Below are 17,857 nucleotides of genomic sequence, written 5' to 3' on the forward strand. Positions count from 1 at the left end.
AAGTTTGGGGCATCAAACTCCTGCTGTGAGCTGAACTTTCTACCAAGTTCCAGCTTTACAGGACTCTTCCAAGTGAGCTGTTATGAGGTCATGGGAAAGCTCTGTAAAGCCTGGGTTTAAGCACCTGTCGTGAGGGGCAAGCTAATATCACCTCTGTGGACTAGACCCTTACTTTTCAGTCTTTCCAAGTCATTTTTCCTTTGTCAGCTATAAACACACAATATGAGTGAGAAGAATACAAACAAAGCTTAAAATCAATAAATGGTACTCAGTGTTTTTTACCTGAGATTGCAAGCAGCATTTTTCTTCTGGCACCAAAAGTGGTAATTCCCAACTCTTTCAAATCTTGATCAGTAAGAGTAAGGAATGTCTGCAGATCAATCTAGAGTAAAAAGAAATAAGAAAATTATGCAAAACAAGTCTTTCCACAAAAGTATTAAGTAATACATGTGGCTCAGAATAGCTTCATTTTTTTTTCCTACTGCATTTTACAGTTACTCTGCCAAACTATTCTTTGCATGTAAACAGCAATCATGGCTTTTCAATGGCTTCTTCACACAGTTGCTCAATTTGCTACATTTCTGACAGAGAAGGAGAAATTAAAAAGTAATCAGTTCTGGAAAAGAAGAGAAAATTAGTTACTCATATTTATTTATGAGTCTTGAGACTTTTAAGTATTTACCACAATTTTAAGATGCATGATCCAGCTTTGAAAGAACAACTCATGAAAATCCTGTCACAAAGTGAGTTCTAAGTCGCTTTTGGTGAAGAGACAGAACAACTACTGCTGGAAAACATCCTACCAACACCAAGGTGCCTCTTGAGGGAACACCAACCTCTTGCTGCTGGAACACATCTGTGTATTTGCCCAAACCAAGCTTGCTGAAGAGCTCAGGCAGATCAGATCCCTTAAACAAACTGTTGAGGTTACAGCCATTGCTTCCTGTCAGTGAGGAGATGCAGTCCATGTAGTTACTGCTACTGAGATAGTGTTCAGCTGAAAGGGAACAAGTGCACTTTTCAGACACATCACAGAAGGGCATAATTTTCCACCAACATTATATTCAGCTAGCTCATTAAATTTACGAAGTATTCAAATCTTTATTTCACAGGGAAAAAAAAGCTTCTCAGTGCTCTGAGAGAATGAACAGTATAAAGCAATTTTTTTGTTAATTAAGTTCCAGTGTTTGTTTTCTATAGACCTACTTTTGTCCAGCCAACTCATTGCTGTTTCTTTTATCCTTTATCCACACATTTTACTCTCTGGGAAAGCTACAGCTGCCATAGAACATTTTCTTTCACTGCCAGTGTATTCGTGTTTCTAATTTTCTTCTAACACACATGTAAATATAATTTTAATCTTCATTTATTTTAATTAACCTAGAACTTCCATTTTTGTCCAATTAGGTTGAAAACATCAATAGATTGATTTCAAATAAACGTTTCATCTTTTTAGTTCTTCAAGTACTTAGAATGCGACGTGCAGCCATTCACAGCTCAACTAATGTGCTTTTTAAAACCATGAATATTTTCTCTAATTGGAGTTATCCTTTCTTACCATGTACAGATTTTATTATCTGTGTACTTTGGGATTTAGGTTTATTCACCCTTAAAAGAAAATGCAACAACAAAAAGTATAAACAGCCACAGTACTTATTTCCCCATAAAGCAGATAGGTAGTATGGACTTACTATTCTCTACCTCCACTTTTCACTCTTCCAGAAAAGCATCTATTAAGTTATTAAAAAAATGTAAGTTCAACTAAAGTAAAATTTTAATTTGTAAACTTCAAGCATCGTTAAAAAAAGTAATTACAAAACATACAGCCTGTGTCCACAGAAAGCAGTATTTAAAATCATGCTAGGCCATGCCAAACACATGGACAGGCTTCTGTCCACAGAATTGCCTGGGTTGGAAGGGACCTTAAAGCCCATCTCATTCCAACCCCTGCTATGGGCAGGGACACCTTCCAGTATCCCAGGTTGCCCCAGGCTCCATCCAACCTGGCCTTGGGCACTTCCAGGGATGGGGCAGCCACAGCTTCTCTGGGCACCCTGTGCCAGGGCCTTACCATGCTCACAGGGAAAATTTTCTCGTAACATCTGACCTAAACCTATTCTGTTTCAGTTTGTAGCCACTCCCCCTTGTCCTGTCACTACATGTTCTTGCAAATTTTATCCCCATGAAGAGAATCATGCTTTAAAATTCAGTTTCAGCATGGAATATCACTTCACCAGTGAGCAAATAGCCCAATAAAGCCCTGGCTGTTGCTGCACTGATAACAGAGCAGTATGAGAGCAGTCTAGAAATAAGCCTTTGTAGAGGTCTGGTTTCAGTATACCTGGAAAAACCCACTCCATGACAGCAAAGAGTTTTTAAGCAAGAATATCTGGCATTTAACAAATACCCTTAAAAGTTTTCCTTTAGGACCATTATTTGTATATCATGTTACACAAGCTTGCACTTCTTTGTAAAAATTTGCAAAAAAAAAGTAATTATTTATTACAAGGTGTCAGCAATTTAAATCCCTAGTGACGTCAGGATACATTCATATCAAAATAAATATTGATATCAATATGATTACTTTGTTTTAATCAGATGATAAGAGCTTATTAACCTGATTTGTTTTGTTTCCGTTTGGGGCTGCCAATTGAGGAGACAAAATCATGAGCAGTGGGTCCAAGGCCATTCCGGTCTCTCCAGTTATCAGATTCACTGCCACTTCCCAGGTGCTCCCGACTGCTGGACCGGGAGAGAGACATGGATGAACCCTGCAAACAACAGGAAGAAAATCTGGGCTGAAAACAGAGGTTTCATTGTGACTCAGATGTTTTCTTTGAAGCAGCTCAGTTAAAAAGCAGCTTTTAATGCTCGCAAACATTCTTTTGGCAGTTGATCAATAGTCAAATAATTGCAAACCGGACACAAAAACAGCAGGTGTGCTTAAAACATATGCAGTTTACAGTTTTTAAGCAGGAGTTATTTAAAGACCATGATTCAAAATAAATTTCTCGGTATTTCCAAGTTTGTTTCCAAAACATTCCATGGCATCAAATTCCCACACAAATTCTAGACAAAGCAGTCTATTGACTACATCCCTTCACAGGGAAGAGAACATAACAGAACATTTATCTGAAGATAAGTGGATCGAGTACACACTACTTGACAACAGTCTTGCACATAATAATACAACAACAATTCTGCAATGGCTTGTAAATTTGTAGTTGTTTTGTCTGTGATCTTTTAAAATAGGTTTTCATATTCCTGTGAAATACTTATTATCAACTCTCATCACTGTGGGTGAGAACGTAGCAATACAAGGCAGCAGCATTCAGTGGCAACGTACCCAAAAGAAATTGACGTTATAGATATCACATACTTACATGAGCTAAAAATTGTGGAAATGAACAATTTAATTCTATAAACTTGCACCAAATTGTGACTGAAAAACATCACTTAGGAGGCAGCAATCTTTTACACTATTCAGTAAAACTGACACCCCTGAAGAAACACTGTGTTCTTGGTTAGAATCACAGACCCACTTAGAGATTTTAGACATCAAGGCCTGGGAGAAAGGCCCACTGCAGCTCAACTACCATAGAAAAGTAATCACAGATTTTGGTTGCATCTTTTTCTTTCCCCGGTTACTACTGCATTACATGTAGCCAAGCCTACTGCATGTACCTGAATGGCTCAAAAAGTTGACATGTCAAGTGGAGAACACCAAGGCACATTTTTGTCCTGGCTGAATATTTCTTTTGCATTAACAGACAGTACATCCTAGAGAACTATGAAGTCCCCTTCGTTAAGAAACATACCATTTACATTTTATATAAGCAGGACAGAAAAAGGTGTCTCTGTGGAAGCTGAGAAGGATTACAGCAAGGAAGCACACTAAAAAGCAACTTCAGAATGCCTTTGAGAAGAAGGGAACAAATTCCCTGTAAGATTCCCATGCTGGGACTCTTCTGAAGAGACTTGCTGGACTCTCTGCTTTCTGCCTGGGAAAATTCTGAGCCCAGTGCATAGTGCAAGGAGAGACAGCCCTCCCAGTTCTCTGCACAGAAGGAAAGATGAGCTGCTCATTCTACTGTTCTCCTCCACCGTGCAGTGATACACATCATATAGATTATCTGTCATACATACACAGTTTTCATTAGGTTACTAAAGCCCTGCTGCTTGCTTGCAACTACTGGGATGTTTTCTCCTTAAGTTGTTTGAAGCTGCTTTAAACAAAGATATTTTAAGAAGCAGACCTCTATGCTCTATGACTTGCCTATAAAACAGATCTAACTTTGTGTTGGGCTGAATGTATTCCATATGCCTTAATACTTATGTAAGAAATACTTTTCACCATAAAAAATATTTAGAACAGGTATCTGCAAGATTTTTTTTCCGGAAGTTATAGACATATCTCAAGAGAAACAACTTACTGAAAGTAAACTTCCATTACAATATACTTTTATATACCTCATATGTGGTTGTCATGGAAGGCTTGTATGATACATGATTCGCTCTTCTTAGCTCCTTGATAGTTTCTGCAGGCATTGATTTAGAGAACCCCAAACCACTCCATGTATTTGTTGGAGTTCTCACTTCTGTTACCACTGGCTTCTTTAACATAGCTGAAAATACAGAGACAAATCAGTAAATCTCAGCCTCAGTAGAAGTACTGAGAGGATAGGACTGAAATCATGTTTGCTAAAAGCTTGAGCCCAGCACACTCTAAACACCTCCACTTGCCACACAGCTTGAATCCTACCCTTCCTTAAGGCAATTTACTCTGCCAGAAGATAGTTAAGTCCCACAGGGCTGCATGGAAGCCAAAAGAATCGTATCTGTTTCAAAGAGAGAAGCTTCTGTTTTTCTTTTAGTGAATGGGTAATTTGGTTTATTATTTAACAGGGTCAAAGATATGGTTAAGCCTCTTACCAATTCTACAACTCAATTTATCCCTGAAGCAAGAGGTCATTCAGCTGATGTGACAAACACCTTGAAGTTAAATTTGCATCCAAATAAAGGGAAGTATTACAGTAATGAGCTCTCTGAAAACAATATTGGTCGTTTGCTCATGGATTTACTTACACATCCCACCTGCAAGCTGCTTACACTGTGTTTTATACTGTGTTGGTATTAAGAAATTTTTGGAACATAAAGCAAATGTTTCACTACCACTTCCAGATTTTATTAAAAACTGGATTACAAAACTGAAAGTTCAGGAAACCATTTCATCTAAGTATCAACAAACTTTTCAGAAGTCACTGTTCATCCACATACCTTTGGTTGCTAGTAGTTTCTTCTGTTCATAGTCAAATGCCTAAAAATGAAACACGCAGAAGATCATTTAATTTCCATTCTAACTAAATGTCACTCCAGTAGTCATCTCTTTGTGAAAACAAAGGTTTGCAAAGTGGCCACTGAATACATCTAGGAGAAACCTGAAATACTGCACAGTAATTTCACAGTAGCCCAGTTAGAGCCCTAGTTACTTAAAGTGTTCATTGAAACATAGATAAAGATTTTAAATAACTATCTGATTTCCATTTGAGCGAGGCTAAAGCAGTATATTTACAAAATGCTTAGGAGGAATGAATTTTTCTTCAATTTTTTTTTAATAAGACGTCTTTCAAGCATAGTTTCTCTCCTTAACCATCTATTCTTGGCATTTAAAACATTCCTCAACAGTACGAAAAAGGTAATATATCTTAGCAAGTCTAGCCACCACAGTTATTTTTAATAATCTTTCAGGTTTACTTCTCCTTCATGCATTCATTTTGTGAAAGGAAAAGAACTTAAGTTTTGAAATAATTCAAAGAACTTTTGTATGTGTTCTACCTGTGTCAGTGGAAGATGTGAAGTTTAAATACCCCTGATTAAACAAGCTACACTTTGTTGAACTACAAATCAGGAAATCTAAACACACAAAACTACAAAAATGCTGTATTAGCCTGAAGTGTTACATTCTCTACTAAAAATAACTAGAGGAATAACTAAGGAAAAGGGCCGCAAAACACTAATCTTTCTCTCATTCGACTACTCCATACAGTCTGGTTATGCCCACACTGCAATAGATCTGTACTGAAAATAATCCTGTTACTGCTTCCTGACAAAGGGGTCTCCTCTCTCTTTGGGGAGAGTTGCAGTAACATGGCAGTAGTTTGTATTTGTAGGCTGTAATTAACCAAGTTAATTAAGTATGAGAAGGTGTGAAATTTATTTTGTAGCTATAATTCTCTTGAAGCAACAATGTAAGACTTCTTACAGGCAAATGATGGAGACAAATACAGCCACCCAACTTTGTGTACTTAAACTTTTCTTACTCAAGAGAAACGAAGAGCTTTTCTGTTCTCAAGACTTTTCATTGACAAACCACTCCTCAGTTGAAGCAGTTGATGGCTTGGCTGTGAATACTTTTACTGAACTGGTAATGACAATTCAGCCTCCAGTCCCCAATCACCTCTGCATTCTATGGTAACTTCACTCTGCAGTATCAATATTTATGCCTAACTGGCTTCATTCAGGGAGACCTACCTGCATATTTACAAAGGAGGGCTGCGGAGCCAGACGCGCTCTCTCGGAGTTCTGCTGGGCGGCTGCCGCCCGCTCGGCCGCCCGCTCGCTGCCCGGGGCCTTCTTATCAGCCACGGGGCTTTCCGGGGCACCCAGCTCTGCCTCGGAGAGCAGCCTGTCCGCGGTGCTGCGGGGACAAAGGCACTGTTAGCTCAGGCTGCTCAGGCTGCTCAGGCTGCCTCTGCGCCGGCAGCGAGCGCCCAGTGCGGTTCTGGTAACTGGGCTTCACCCGGACAAGTCTGGCAGCCAAACTCAAGACATGTCCGTACACAAAGATCTCCGCATTTTCAGCAATATTTCCACAAGTTTCAGCTCTCCTGTACCTTTTTCTCTGTCAGTGAAGGAAAGCAGTGTTTCTCCTTCCTGTATCACTAAGAGGCATAGTTTACAGATTCAGTTTTTGAACTGTCTGGGGTCTGGAAATATTGCATGTAATCCCTGCACAGTGTGATTTCCCATTTAGCCTTGCTCAGGCCAGTAGTTCAAACAGGTTCACACTTGTAGGATAAAGAGAGATTGCATAATAGGGACTAAGAAAGTTGACATAGGTCCTACTTGCTTTCACAGCTTCAAAAACTGCAGTCCTACATGCCTACATTACCTCTTGATGCAATTTTATTTTTCTAAACCTTGGCCACATTTCAGGCCTACACTAGAACAGTATAAACTCTTACTTCAAAGCAAAGTGATCATGTTTTTGAAGCTGTAAACTACTACCCCCAAGGAAACTGTGGAGCACTATGTCCTCAACAAAAAGAGCAAGACACACAAACAACCGAATTTGGTTAGCAGGATTCCTTGGATTTTTAAACTGTGAAAGCAGAATTAATGAAATACATATCATAGCCTTAAGAGTGTAAATAAATGAAGCAAAAGAAAATATGTGTCTCAGAAGAGTGGTGATAAACAGTTCCCAAACAAACAGTGAGAACATGAGTATGTCAGACAAAAACATTGCATTTAGAACAAAACCTGTGTTGCCAAGATGTATTATGACTCAAATGAGCCTTTCCCACTGCTGGGTCATTAAAGAGCCAACCCAACCAAAATCATTACTGAGACAAGTGTTTGAGAACATGCTGCTACGCCCTGAACGCAGCTTTCCTAAGAAAACAGCCTCAGGTACACACAAAAGGAAAAAGCTGTCAAATTATCCTCTAAGCAATCAATAAAGAAGGAAAGTGCAAAAATGTATACTTTAGAAACAGGTAATGAAAGTTCCTCTGACAAGGATCTCAGTTGTTTTGTGGGAGAGAAAAGACATTTTTTTAAACTCAAAGACAAATAGGATGAACAAAACGCATTCGAAGTCTGCAGTCATCAGACAAACTGGGGGCTAAATTAATGCCTAATGTGATGGAAAATCAAGGCCAAATTAAATCAGTTCTTTGAGTATCTTATGACTGAACCCCCCCTTCTACGTACAAAACCACATGAAGTAATTTTGCATTGTGAAAGTTCCACTAATCTGTGTTTATACACTCAGCTTACTGTAAGTGGGAGTTTTTGGTGCCTTGCAGTAATTCCACCGTTTGCCTCTTGGCACAGGCCTGCTTGGAAGAGCTCATCATCTGCTTCAGGTCACTGGTGTTTGCTGAATGGGACGGACTGCGGGGCATGCCCACTTCTACGAAAGCATCATTGCAACCTACAAGGCCAATAAAAGGAGAGTTAAACAACCACCCTGCTGTGTCCTAGTGAGCTTGCTGCAGGAATGATAACTATGGGAGAAAACCTCCTCCTCCTCCTCACAGGACCATCTTCAGGGACAACTCTTTGGTCAAGGTTAAGAAGTCAAGATGTGTATGCTCAAATGCAAAAAAAAGGTGTCAGTATTCACATATATAGTAGTCACACTAAGTATTTCCTTTTTTCAAATATTTATTTTAAGTAATATTAATTAATATTAAACGTGAAGGCTGACAATTCAAAGTGACTAAGTATTCTGAAGAAATTTGATTTTATACCCGGTTTTAATAGACTTTGCCAGGTGCTCAGGTAGCTTCTGCTGGAGTAAGAGCTCCCCCCACTTCAAGTATCTTTAGAACATGTTTTCACAAGCTTCAAGTGGAACTGCCTTTCCCTCCCTCCAAGAATGATGGGGACAGTTAAGCACTTCAGCTTTTAAAAGGCAGCATAACTGAAATGCTGTTGCAAAACATGCAAATAAAATTGTTTCCCAGTGTCTAGGTTAGATCTACACAATTTCCTGCAAAAACCTTCCCAGAGACATTAATTATTTGCTTTTGTTAAAAAGCAAAAATAAAACATCATTTAAACCAGAAGAGTTTAGTTACCCTCTGAGGATTTTAGTATTTTTTTACAGCAGCTTATCTCCCTCTGCTCCTAGGGAATAAGTAAAATGTTGCAAGTACATTTATGTTGATTTAAGGTGTTTCTAATAACAGCACAGCTCAGTTACTACAGGTTCTATTTACTTTCCTTGACAATGAATCTGAGATCCAGCAATCTTTTCCTTAAACATGGTTGCAAAAACAACTCACAGAGAATATCTTCACATTTTTGTATCATGAACTATACACAGACTGTACAAACACTACCAAACAAAGGAATGCAATATCAAAATCTTACCTTCTTCACTATTTGCCTTGGCAGCTACTTGTTCTGAGGCCCCATGAGCACTTGTTTGCCTTACTGCATCACTGTGGTTTGTGGTCAACACATTTTCTCCCAGCGATGTGGCAGACAGTGCAGCATACTTGATATTTGAGGCCTGAAAAGATTGTCACAAATCACTGAGGTGATTTTTATGCTTAAGGAAATATTGAAACAATTTCCCTTTTCTATCTGTGCAGGATAACAAGGAATCTCTTCCTGGAGAACAGTAAGAGAACAGTATGTTTGAATGTTCTATTTTTCAATCTTTAAGTCATATTCAAATACACTGCTGTTTGTTTTTAAACTTAGAAGCTTTATGAATCTACTAATATAGCTAGTTTTCTCTTTCAGCTTTTCTTAGTAGAGGTCTAGTACAAAAATCTGGTTCTCCAGTATAGTACCACTTACCTTTACATGACCATTTAAAGAAGGGGAGCCTTTTTTGCTTTCTGATTGCATGCCATTAACATGGACTTCAACAGGAGTCAAGCCTGGTGGTGGAGATGGAGTGTTTTGACCATAATTAGGCACTCCAGACAGCAGAATACTAGTTAAGGTTGCTTGGGCAGTAGATGGTATCATTAGGTGTGGAATAGCAGAAAAACCTGTAACAAATTTTGGTTATGTTCCGATTAAGTTTCTCATTTAACTTCTTCAGGCATTACACTACTTTATATAAATCTTTATGTAGCTATAATAAATTACTAAAAAGTTTCCATTAGAATTGCATGCCAAAACCATAATGCTTTATCTGGGTAGGTTAACTTCATTTTCTACATAAAACAGATGGAAACACTGCATTTGACAGCATGTCATATGTTAAGTTACAACTTTAAATTTGCATATTTATTCATCTGTGCTAAGTAAGTGTAGGAATTAAGGTTCCAAAGAATTAATGATTCTGGATTTGTCAACTGTCATTCTAATGACTTGGTGTTGCACAGTTCATTTAATTCACATTAAACTTCTACCGACCTGTGGTGTTTGTGTTAGCAAGAGATGTTGCCCATAATGTGGGACTGGGCGTGCCTGAACTTGGACTCTGCAAAGGGCTCACAGAGCTATTGAGGGCATTCAACAGAGAGTTTGGAGCAGTTGAGGTGTTGACTGACAGGGCTGTTGGACCTAAAAGGCCTGCAAAAAAATCATGCAAGTAAATATTTAGTTAAGACTTACAGGAAAACATTCTTCACAAAAGTACCAATCGAAAAGAAACAGAACAAACCCACATGAAGTGGCACCAGCCTGTATTTCACAAATGAATTGTAACATTAAACCTGCTGTTCATTTGGTGCACCATGCTTGTTCTTAAACTGGGCAGCATATATCCAAGGAGAATTGGAGCATCTTTTATGTCCTTCTACTTCTCTTGTCATAACAAAGAGTCTGCACTGACTGCTTCTCAGCCCTGGCATCCCTTTGCATCCCCTCTGTTGCTTCTGATGGTTTGTTCCAAAGCAGCATCACAGAGACAAGAAAGCACCTGTACTGCACCACCTCACTTTCATTTCACACAATAACGTTTCTCTCAGAAGCTCCTGTCAATTAACCACTACTTGCACACTAACAGCTATTCAATTCCTTTTTGCACCTTCAACACAGGCTGCAAATCATCCCCCAAATGCACTGATCAGTCCCAAAGCATTTCCCCAAACCAGCTCTTTGTGTAAGAGCATTCACAAAGCAGTTCAGCACTACACACTGAAAAGGTAAAAAAACCCAACCCCCCAAAGTGCAGCATGACAAGAACAGTCACAGAAGCAGCATTAAAAATCACAGTCAAATGGCACAAACACTTTCTCCTGTGTGACCCTAGGGAAGAATGTGACATGGAACTACACAGCACTCCCGCATGGCAGTCACAAGGGACAACGCTGGTTACATGAGAACTCAGAGTTTCAAGAATTTGTGTCAAGATTTGTCACTGGTTTCCTCTGGGACTGCTTGTTTTTTCTATCTATACACTTCTGGTACAAAGGTATTTGCAAAGCTTGAAAATAAAATAGGAATTCCAGTCTGGACTATGAGCTGCTTCTACAAAATTACATTAAGATAGGAAGCTTACTCATTTCTGTCCTAAATTTCAACTGATAAGTAAGGTCTAAGCTAGAAGCACGTGGATCCCTCAATTACAGTGAGATACTGAACTGAAATGTGGTGTTTGCTCTGTTAACTTTCATGGTATTGTTGACAGGCTTCAGTACCCACCCATATTCAGGACAGCCTGAGACATCATACACCCAAAGAAGCTGTAAAAGCCATGTCCTGCCTCACCTCTATTTCCCTGCCTTACACTTTCAGCTGAGTGGTTTGCGTGTTTCCATAGATTTTTCTACAGGGATGAGTCCCAAACCTGATTACAAAAGCCTTGGAGAGGTTTTATAACAACCAGAAGCTGTTGCAATTCTGCAATGCTTTAACACGGTTCCTTACGCAAAACACACATCTGCTCTTTTTTCCTAGTACAAGTGAATTAAGTTTCAAACAAGCCTATATCAAAAAAATATAAATATAATGAATGCATACCAAGTCCAGTGAGTCCTAGCCCTGCTGAGGACAAAATATCCAAACCAGGACAAGACAGACCAACAGGGCATGAGACAGTAGAGGGATTTGATACTATGGTGACTCCGCTACTTTCAAGTCCCAAGAGGCATTTCCGTGCCTCGTACATATTTAAGGCATTTCGTTCAACGCTTTTTACAATCACAGACTGCAGGGAAAGAAAACAACACCAACAAAGGAAAACCAGTGAGTAACACTTCTCCTTAACACAGATAGTTCTTCATACTCCTTCATGGCTACCACAACCACAGCAGTGTGAGACAGCATGAGCTAACATCCAGTAGCAACTATTCAAATTCAGGAAGTTCAGGACAGTAAGACCAGTGATTTCATAAGGATTTGAAGTGAGAATGATGGAAGACCTCTCTAAGAAAATTAATTACTATCATATCTTGGTGCTTTTTGGCAGACCAAATGTTAAGCACCTCAAGAGCTAGAGAGCCGAATCAATAATTAATATCTTATCTTCTCTTTTACCTGAGCTTTGTAGCTTGAAGTGGACAAAAAACCTAGTTGTTCGTATTAAATTCCCCTACTAAATTCATAGCTGTCTGAGAATAAAGTAATAAGTGCCTGGAAAATGAAATTACAAAACCCCATTGCTTCTTGTACATTCTCTACAGGATGTGTCTTTGTATTGATTTTATATATCCCTACACAGGGAAGCTCACATACTGACACAATGGAACGGTCATTTCAAATTTTAAAACTTCTGCCTGCTTGGGCATTGTATACAACATGGATGACTGCAAGAGTCCCCTATCCATACTGGCCTGAATATTTTACAATAAACACCTCCCACTGCCTTTATCAGTATATTCTATACAAAAGCTAATTTCTTCATTATTAAGCATTTAATAAAAGTCAAAATACCCTAGAGCAGAGCTGCTGGATCATTTAAACTGATATTTCAAGCATTAAATACATATGGCTTTCACAAGTTTATGATCCACTAAACTGGGGAGGAAGAGCACAAATATCAACTCATCAGCTCTGAAACTTTGCCACGAAAGCCTAAAAGGAAAATATTAGCTTTGTACAAACCTTGCTTGGTTGCTTTGGCTTAGGCTTAATGCTTATGAAGACATCTAACTGCTCCATTAGCTGTGTTATAAACTGTGGTTCTACTTCAATTTCTTCCTTCATATCAAACATGAGCACAAGGGGAAGGCAACCCTGAAAAGAAAGGCACAAAAAATCCTAGCACTTTTAACTGACCATTTTCCCATGAAAATATTAGCAATAAACTGACCTGTAGATATTGTAACATTTACACATCATGATGCAAGGAAATTTCTGTAAGTTCAGAAAAGAGAGCAAGGATGAAATTTTAAGGAAAGCCATTTCCTTGTATGCAGGCATACAGGTGTATCTTCCTGCCCTGGGATGCTAAACAAACAGTTTGGTAGCACAAGGGTGAAATGTTTTACTGAATATTTGACATTCCAGTCTGCACATACGCACCCTGAGTAGTTATTTATACAGACTTAGAGGTGCCTGGAAGATTCAAATTCAGAAACCACGATTACTTATTAAACCAGAACCAAGACTTGTCAGGAACTGATGGCAGGACGTCATACTAAAAGTCTCCCGTCAAACTATTTGAAATAAGGATACATACTTCTACAAAATCTCTAAGTTACCATTGCCAAAGTCTTAACTTTTACCTTTCTCTTCCCCATTCCAGATCAGCTACATAAATATTTTCTAGGGATATGGATAACACCTGTAACACACTTAAAATACTAAAGCTTTAGCGTAAAAACCCCCCAAAACTGAATGGTCCCGTCCTCCCACGTTTTGTCCATTAATATTCACATGTACAAAAAATGTGCACATATATTAGTACTAAAAAAATGGCTAAAGGCTCCTGTGAAGCTTAAAGATCAATATATCAAAAATCTCTACAAATAATGATATTCAACACCAGAGCTATTTTTATAAAAGGCCTCATGGAATTGTTGCTATGGTATTATAAAGATGGTAAGACTGCAGAATGAGTAATTATTTCCTATGGTTTCCCAATTTCATTGAAAACTTGCCTACATGGGAACTAAGCAATTCCTGACATTTCCCCTCAAAAGAAACCTATTTACCTGACAAACATAGAAAAGGCAGGTTGGCAAAACAAAACATAACCTGTCACCGAACACCCACAGGACATTTCAGAAATCTGCCTCTACTCAGAGGCATATTGCTATTGTAAATTTAAATCACTTATGCGGCATTTATATTACCAAGGTTATTTTCCAAGTCATGTTACCAGAGATTACAAATATTTTCAATAACTACAAACACTGACAAAACCCTGACAAAAACTGAGCTGTTTGCAGTGTGAATAGCAATCCTTCCTCTCTGTGGCTAATTTACATTTGACTTGTAAATAGATGCAGAGTGAGCATATTTTCCGTGATCTGGCAATTTTTTCCCACAAGTTTCACTGAAAGTATTTACCATGAGATATTGCCTGGCAAGACAGACAGACTCAATTGTGCCCTGGAGGTAGACAGTGGATTTCTTCTGTGGGTTACTAGGGTCAGGGAAGTGGATCTGAGCACCAGTCCTCTGCATGATATGTTTGATGTTGCTGCCGTTTCGACCCATCATAAAGAGATGATGCTGCGCTGCGATGTCGAGCTGTGTGCTCACAGGGATTGCAGAGGCCAGGCTCCCAGCCAGGTGTTCCAGGAGCATGGCTGTTCCTTCCTGGGGGGAATGGGAGAAACCAGTGAAACAGTGCTTACAGGCACACAGAACAACATCTCTGGTTGCTTCCTTGCTTGTCATGCGCTCCACAGGCAAGATAAAGAAAATATTGTTGGGTTTAAAACCAGGATTGATTTGTTAAAGGTAACAAATGCACCAAACTCTACCCACTACTCCCATTTTATGGCCAAATGCAGCATTTAATTGCCACTCTGTAAAAGGCAGTAAGACAATGCTGCATGGTTTGGTCCCAACAGGGACCATACAGGCAGTTGAAGTCAATAGAGATTTCTCTGGGTAGGTACACTTGCAAAACTTGGCCTTTCAGTGTTGGGCTCAGATGTTCTTACTGGCTTCAAATACACCCATCTGGGACTGGATCAATCTCTCATACTGCCAGTTCCTAACAAGAACACTTTTATACTTTATTAAGATGAACAGGCTCCTGGCAGTTCCTTGCCTTGGCTGTCAAATTCACATCTCCCAGTGCTGGATTTGCAAGAGCAGTTTTATTGACTAATTGGGCAACTTCTAAGGTTATTTATTTGTGTGCGTGAGAAGAACTCAGCATGAAGAATTTGAGGTGGGAAGTGTTTTTGTTTGCATTGTTTTTGAATTAAAAGATGGGTAAGATCAGCACATATTCCGGGATTGCTAGAAACCTGAACAAGTGTGCAGGAGATGAACACCAGATGAAAACCTTACCACAAACAATGCTAAATCCTAAACTTGAAACTATTTTCTGTGCATTTTTACACTTCATTTATATCAATTAATATAGGAAAAGATTCAAACCCTCAGCGTTTGCAAGTGATTATAAAATAACATGTACTGATAAGGCAGGATATACCATCTTAGACATCTTAATTATAAATATGTGACATTCAGAAACCTACTCAAGAGTAGAGATTACCTTCACAGCACTAGTGTTGTTTTGTGACCCTCTGACAATGACTGTAGCACCATACATTCGAGAGCGTTGTTTGAAGGAAACTGAAATGTTGTATGTCTGACATATGTGCTGAATGGTTGGAGAATTAGGATCTGGGATGGGTTGGAGAATTCCAGCAATAGGCAATTCAAACATGAGTACCAATGGAAGCAGCTCCTACAACAGTAATGAAGAGTAGATATTGAAAACCAGAGCCATGCACACTAAAAATGCAACAGTTTTATTCCTCAGTCATAAGGTACAGGTCAGTGATGATTAAACTGACATAACACATCCTCTGCCCAGAGTTCATCGATAAAAATATCGTACTGTCACTTGGAAAAAGGCACCTCTTTTTCCAGGGATACTAGAGTGGGGGTTTTTTGCATAGGCTTTTTTGAATTTTGTTTGGTTGATTTTTTTCCTCCAAAATAGCAGGAGCATTTGGAACAAAGTTGTGTGACATGTCTGGCTAAAAAAATTGCAGTGAGCTTTTGGTAATTTATTTGACTTTTCACTATCCATGCCAAAATACACTTAAGAGTTGAAACTAGAAGGAAAAGATAGAAAATAGCTACATGTGGAGAATGACACTGAATTATTTACACAAATTATACATGAAAATGGTTAAAACGTAAGAAGCTGAAATTGCCTTTCCCAAGTCACAGATTCACATAGGATGCCTGAGATTCCACAGGCCATCTGTGGTGGGTAAGTTAAGATGTAATTTTCTACACAGTATGGAATTAATTTACATCTTGCTTAGAGAGTAGACTTCGTGTTCAAGACCCACCTTGGGCTAGTTAAAAATTCGGCCAGAATGTGAATCACTGTTATAATACCCTGGGCATGTTTCTCATATGGATACTCACATTTGTTCCTACATTTCTGCTGTCACTACACAGAGGCAGACAACCCTAGGGTTCTCCAAACTATGCATTTTTTCCCTGTCAGATGTTTTCAAGTGGACACTACAAAGAGCTAGAGCATTACCCGAATTCTGACTCTTGCAGACTCCACTCCAGCTGGCTGTCCTGCAATAGACACCTGGAAGAGCAAGAATATAGAAAATATTGCATCATACTTTCAAATGAGGCATGGAAAAGTTATTCAGATAGCTGTGCTCTCCTTAAAAAAAAAAATCTAAAAAAAAATCAATACTTATTTCACACCTGGCAGCACCTGAGAACTATAACCTGTATTAAAAAAATAATCTCTGCATGTTACAGCATCTAGGTTACATATGTTTAGGCAACTAGAAAAAAAGGATACATCAAACAATACAGTGGTTTAGGTCAAATAATGGAATTACTACTGTATATAAATGTTCAAATGCTAATATTCAACAACTGCAGATTTTCTTGAATGTTTTGAAATTACTCTATTTTGCTCAGCAGCCATTAGGATGCACAAGAGGGAATTCTAAGTACAAGGACGAGAGACTTGAAAGTAAACATTCCACCAACATTAGCACCAGGAAAGATGTGCAATTCAGGCTCAATGACTTACTCCAATGAAGCTGAACTCTTACAATAGGACATTCATTTCTGCTGGCTGTCTGCTAAGTTTAGTCTTCAACTAAGTTACACCATAAGCAAAAAGCACCAAAAAAATCAATCAATATGCTGAATAAGTCATGTGTTGAACAGGAAAAAAAAAAAATTACAAAAGCAGATTTTTTCCTACCACTTCCCTACCATTCACACTAAGTTGTTGACTTCCGTATGTGCAGAGTAATTCTAGCTTAAAAAAATTAAAATGATTCATGAGCCATCACAAATTGTTTCCATCTGTTTTTAAAGATTTGCTCACTTAGGAAGCTCTGTGCTTTCCACACTGAGTAAATACCAAAAATCTATTTCCCTGAACATGAACACACCATCCTCAAAAAACCCAAATTGATGAGAGAAGTTTAGAAATGTTTTATACTCTCAGGAATTGCGATATAAATGAGCTCAGTACTAAACAACACTTACTTGGTTGCTTTTCTCTGCTTGATTGTTCCTATTTGAGTCTGGAAAATGGATATGGCATCCCGTTTCCTCCATCACTTTTTTAATATTATTGCCACCTTTACCTATCACATGAGAATGTTCTGTATGTGAAACATCCATCTTCAAGGTTACCCGATTGCTCTGGAAATCAAGCACCCACGGTTAGACTTGGTCACAGCAGAACCCGAGTATTTAAGTTTTTAAGAGTAATGTAACTTCAAGACTGACACTCAAAACTGTATTTCCGAAGTATTTTTGCCATTGCTTAACTTCTGCTCGAGGATGTTTTTAATATTAATCAGTTGGATGTTAATTTGGTCTTGTTTTCTTTCTAGTGAGGAAACAACAAATACCCCAAAAGATGCATCTTCAAAAAATGTCTAAGCCATTTAAAATACTCCCGAACTTTCATCAACAGTGACTTAAGTGCCCTTTTGCAATTTATTCTAATTTCTTTTAATTCTGTGTTCTT

General features: G+C 38.6%; 1 protein-coding gene across 3 annotated transcripts in view; it reads right to left on the minus strand.

Annotated features, from left to right (window-relative positions):
- The window catches only part of BICC1 (BicC family RNA binding protein 1), a 91,713-nt gene that overhangs the window by 3,749 nt on the left and 70,107 nt on the right, over positions 1–17,857 (minus strand). For all 3 annotated transcript variants that reach the window (XM_082285849.1, XM_082285850.1, XM_082285851.1), the window contains 16 exons: positions 17,368–17,526; positions 16,385–16,438; positions 15,374–15,568; positions 14,209–14,460; positions 12,799–12,930; positions 11,716–11,902; positions 10,165–10,323; positions 9,598–9,794; positions 9,163–9,304; positions 8,062–8,218; positions 6,532–6,697; positions 5,278–5,317; positions 4,471–4,625; positions 2,618–2,771; positions 837–997; positions 283–382 (listed from right to left, as the gene is read on the minus strand). In XM_082285849.1, coding sequence (XP_082141975.1) covers positions 283–382; positions 837–997; positions 2,618–2,771; positions 4,471–4,625; positions 5,278–5,317; positions 6,532–6,697; positions 8,062–8,218; positions 9,163–9,304; positions 9,598–9,794; positions 10,165–10,323; positions 11,716–11,902; positions 12,799–12,930; positions 14,209–14,460; positions 15,374–15,568; positions 16,385–16,438; positions 17,368–17,526 — 2,410 coding nt within the window. The remainder of the gene's footprint in view (positions 1–282; positions 383–836; positions 998–2,617; positions 2,772–4,470; positions 4,626–5,277; positions 5,318–6,531; positions 6,698–8,061; positions 8,219–9,162; positions 9,305–9,597; positions 9,795–10,164; positions 10,324–11,715; positions 11,903–12,798; positions 12,931–14,208; positions 14,461–15,373; positions 15,569–16,384; positions 16,439–17,367; positions 17,527–17,857) is intronic.

Source organism: Coloeus monedula (genome assembly GCF_965178545.1).
Source record: "Coloeus monedula genome assembly, chromosome: 8".
NCBI lineage: Eukaryota > Metazoa > Chordata > Aves > Passeriformes > Corvidae > Coloeus > Coloeus monedula.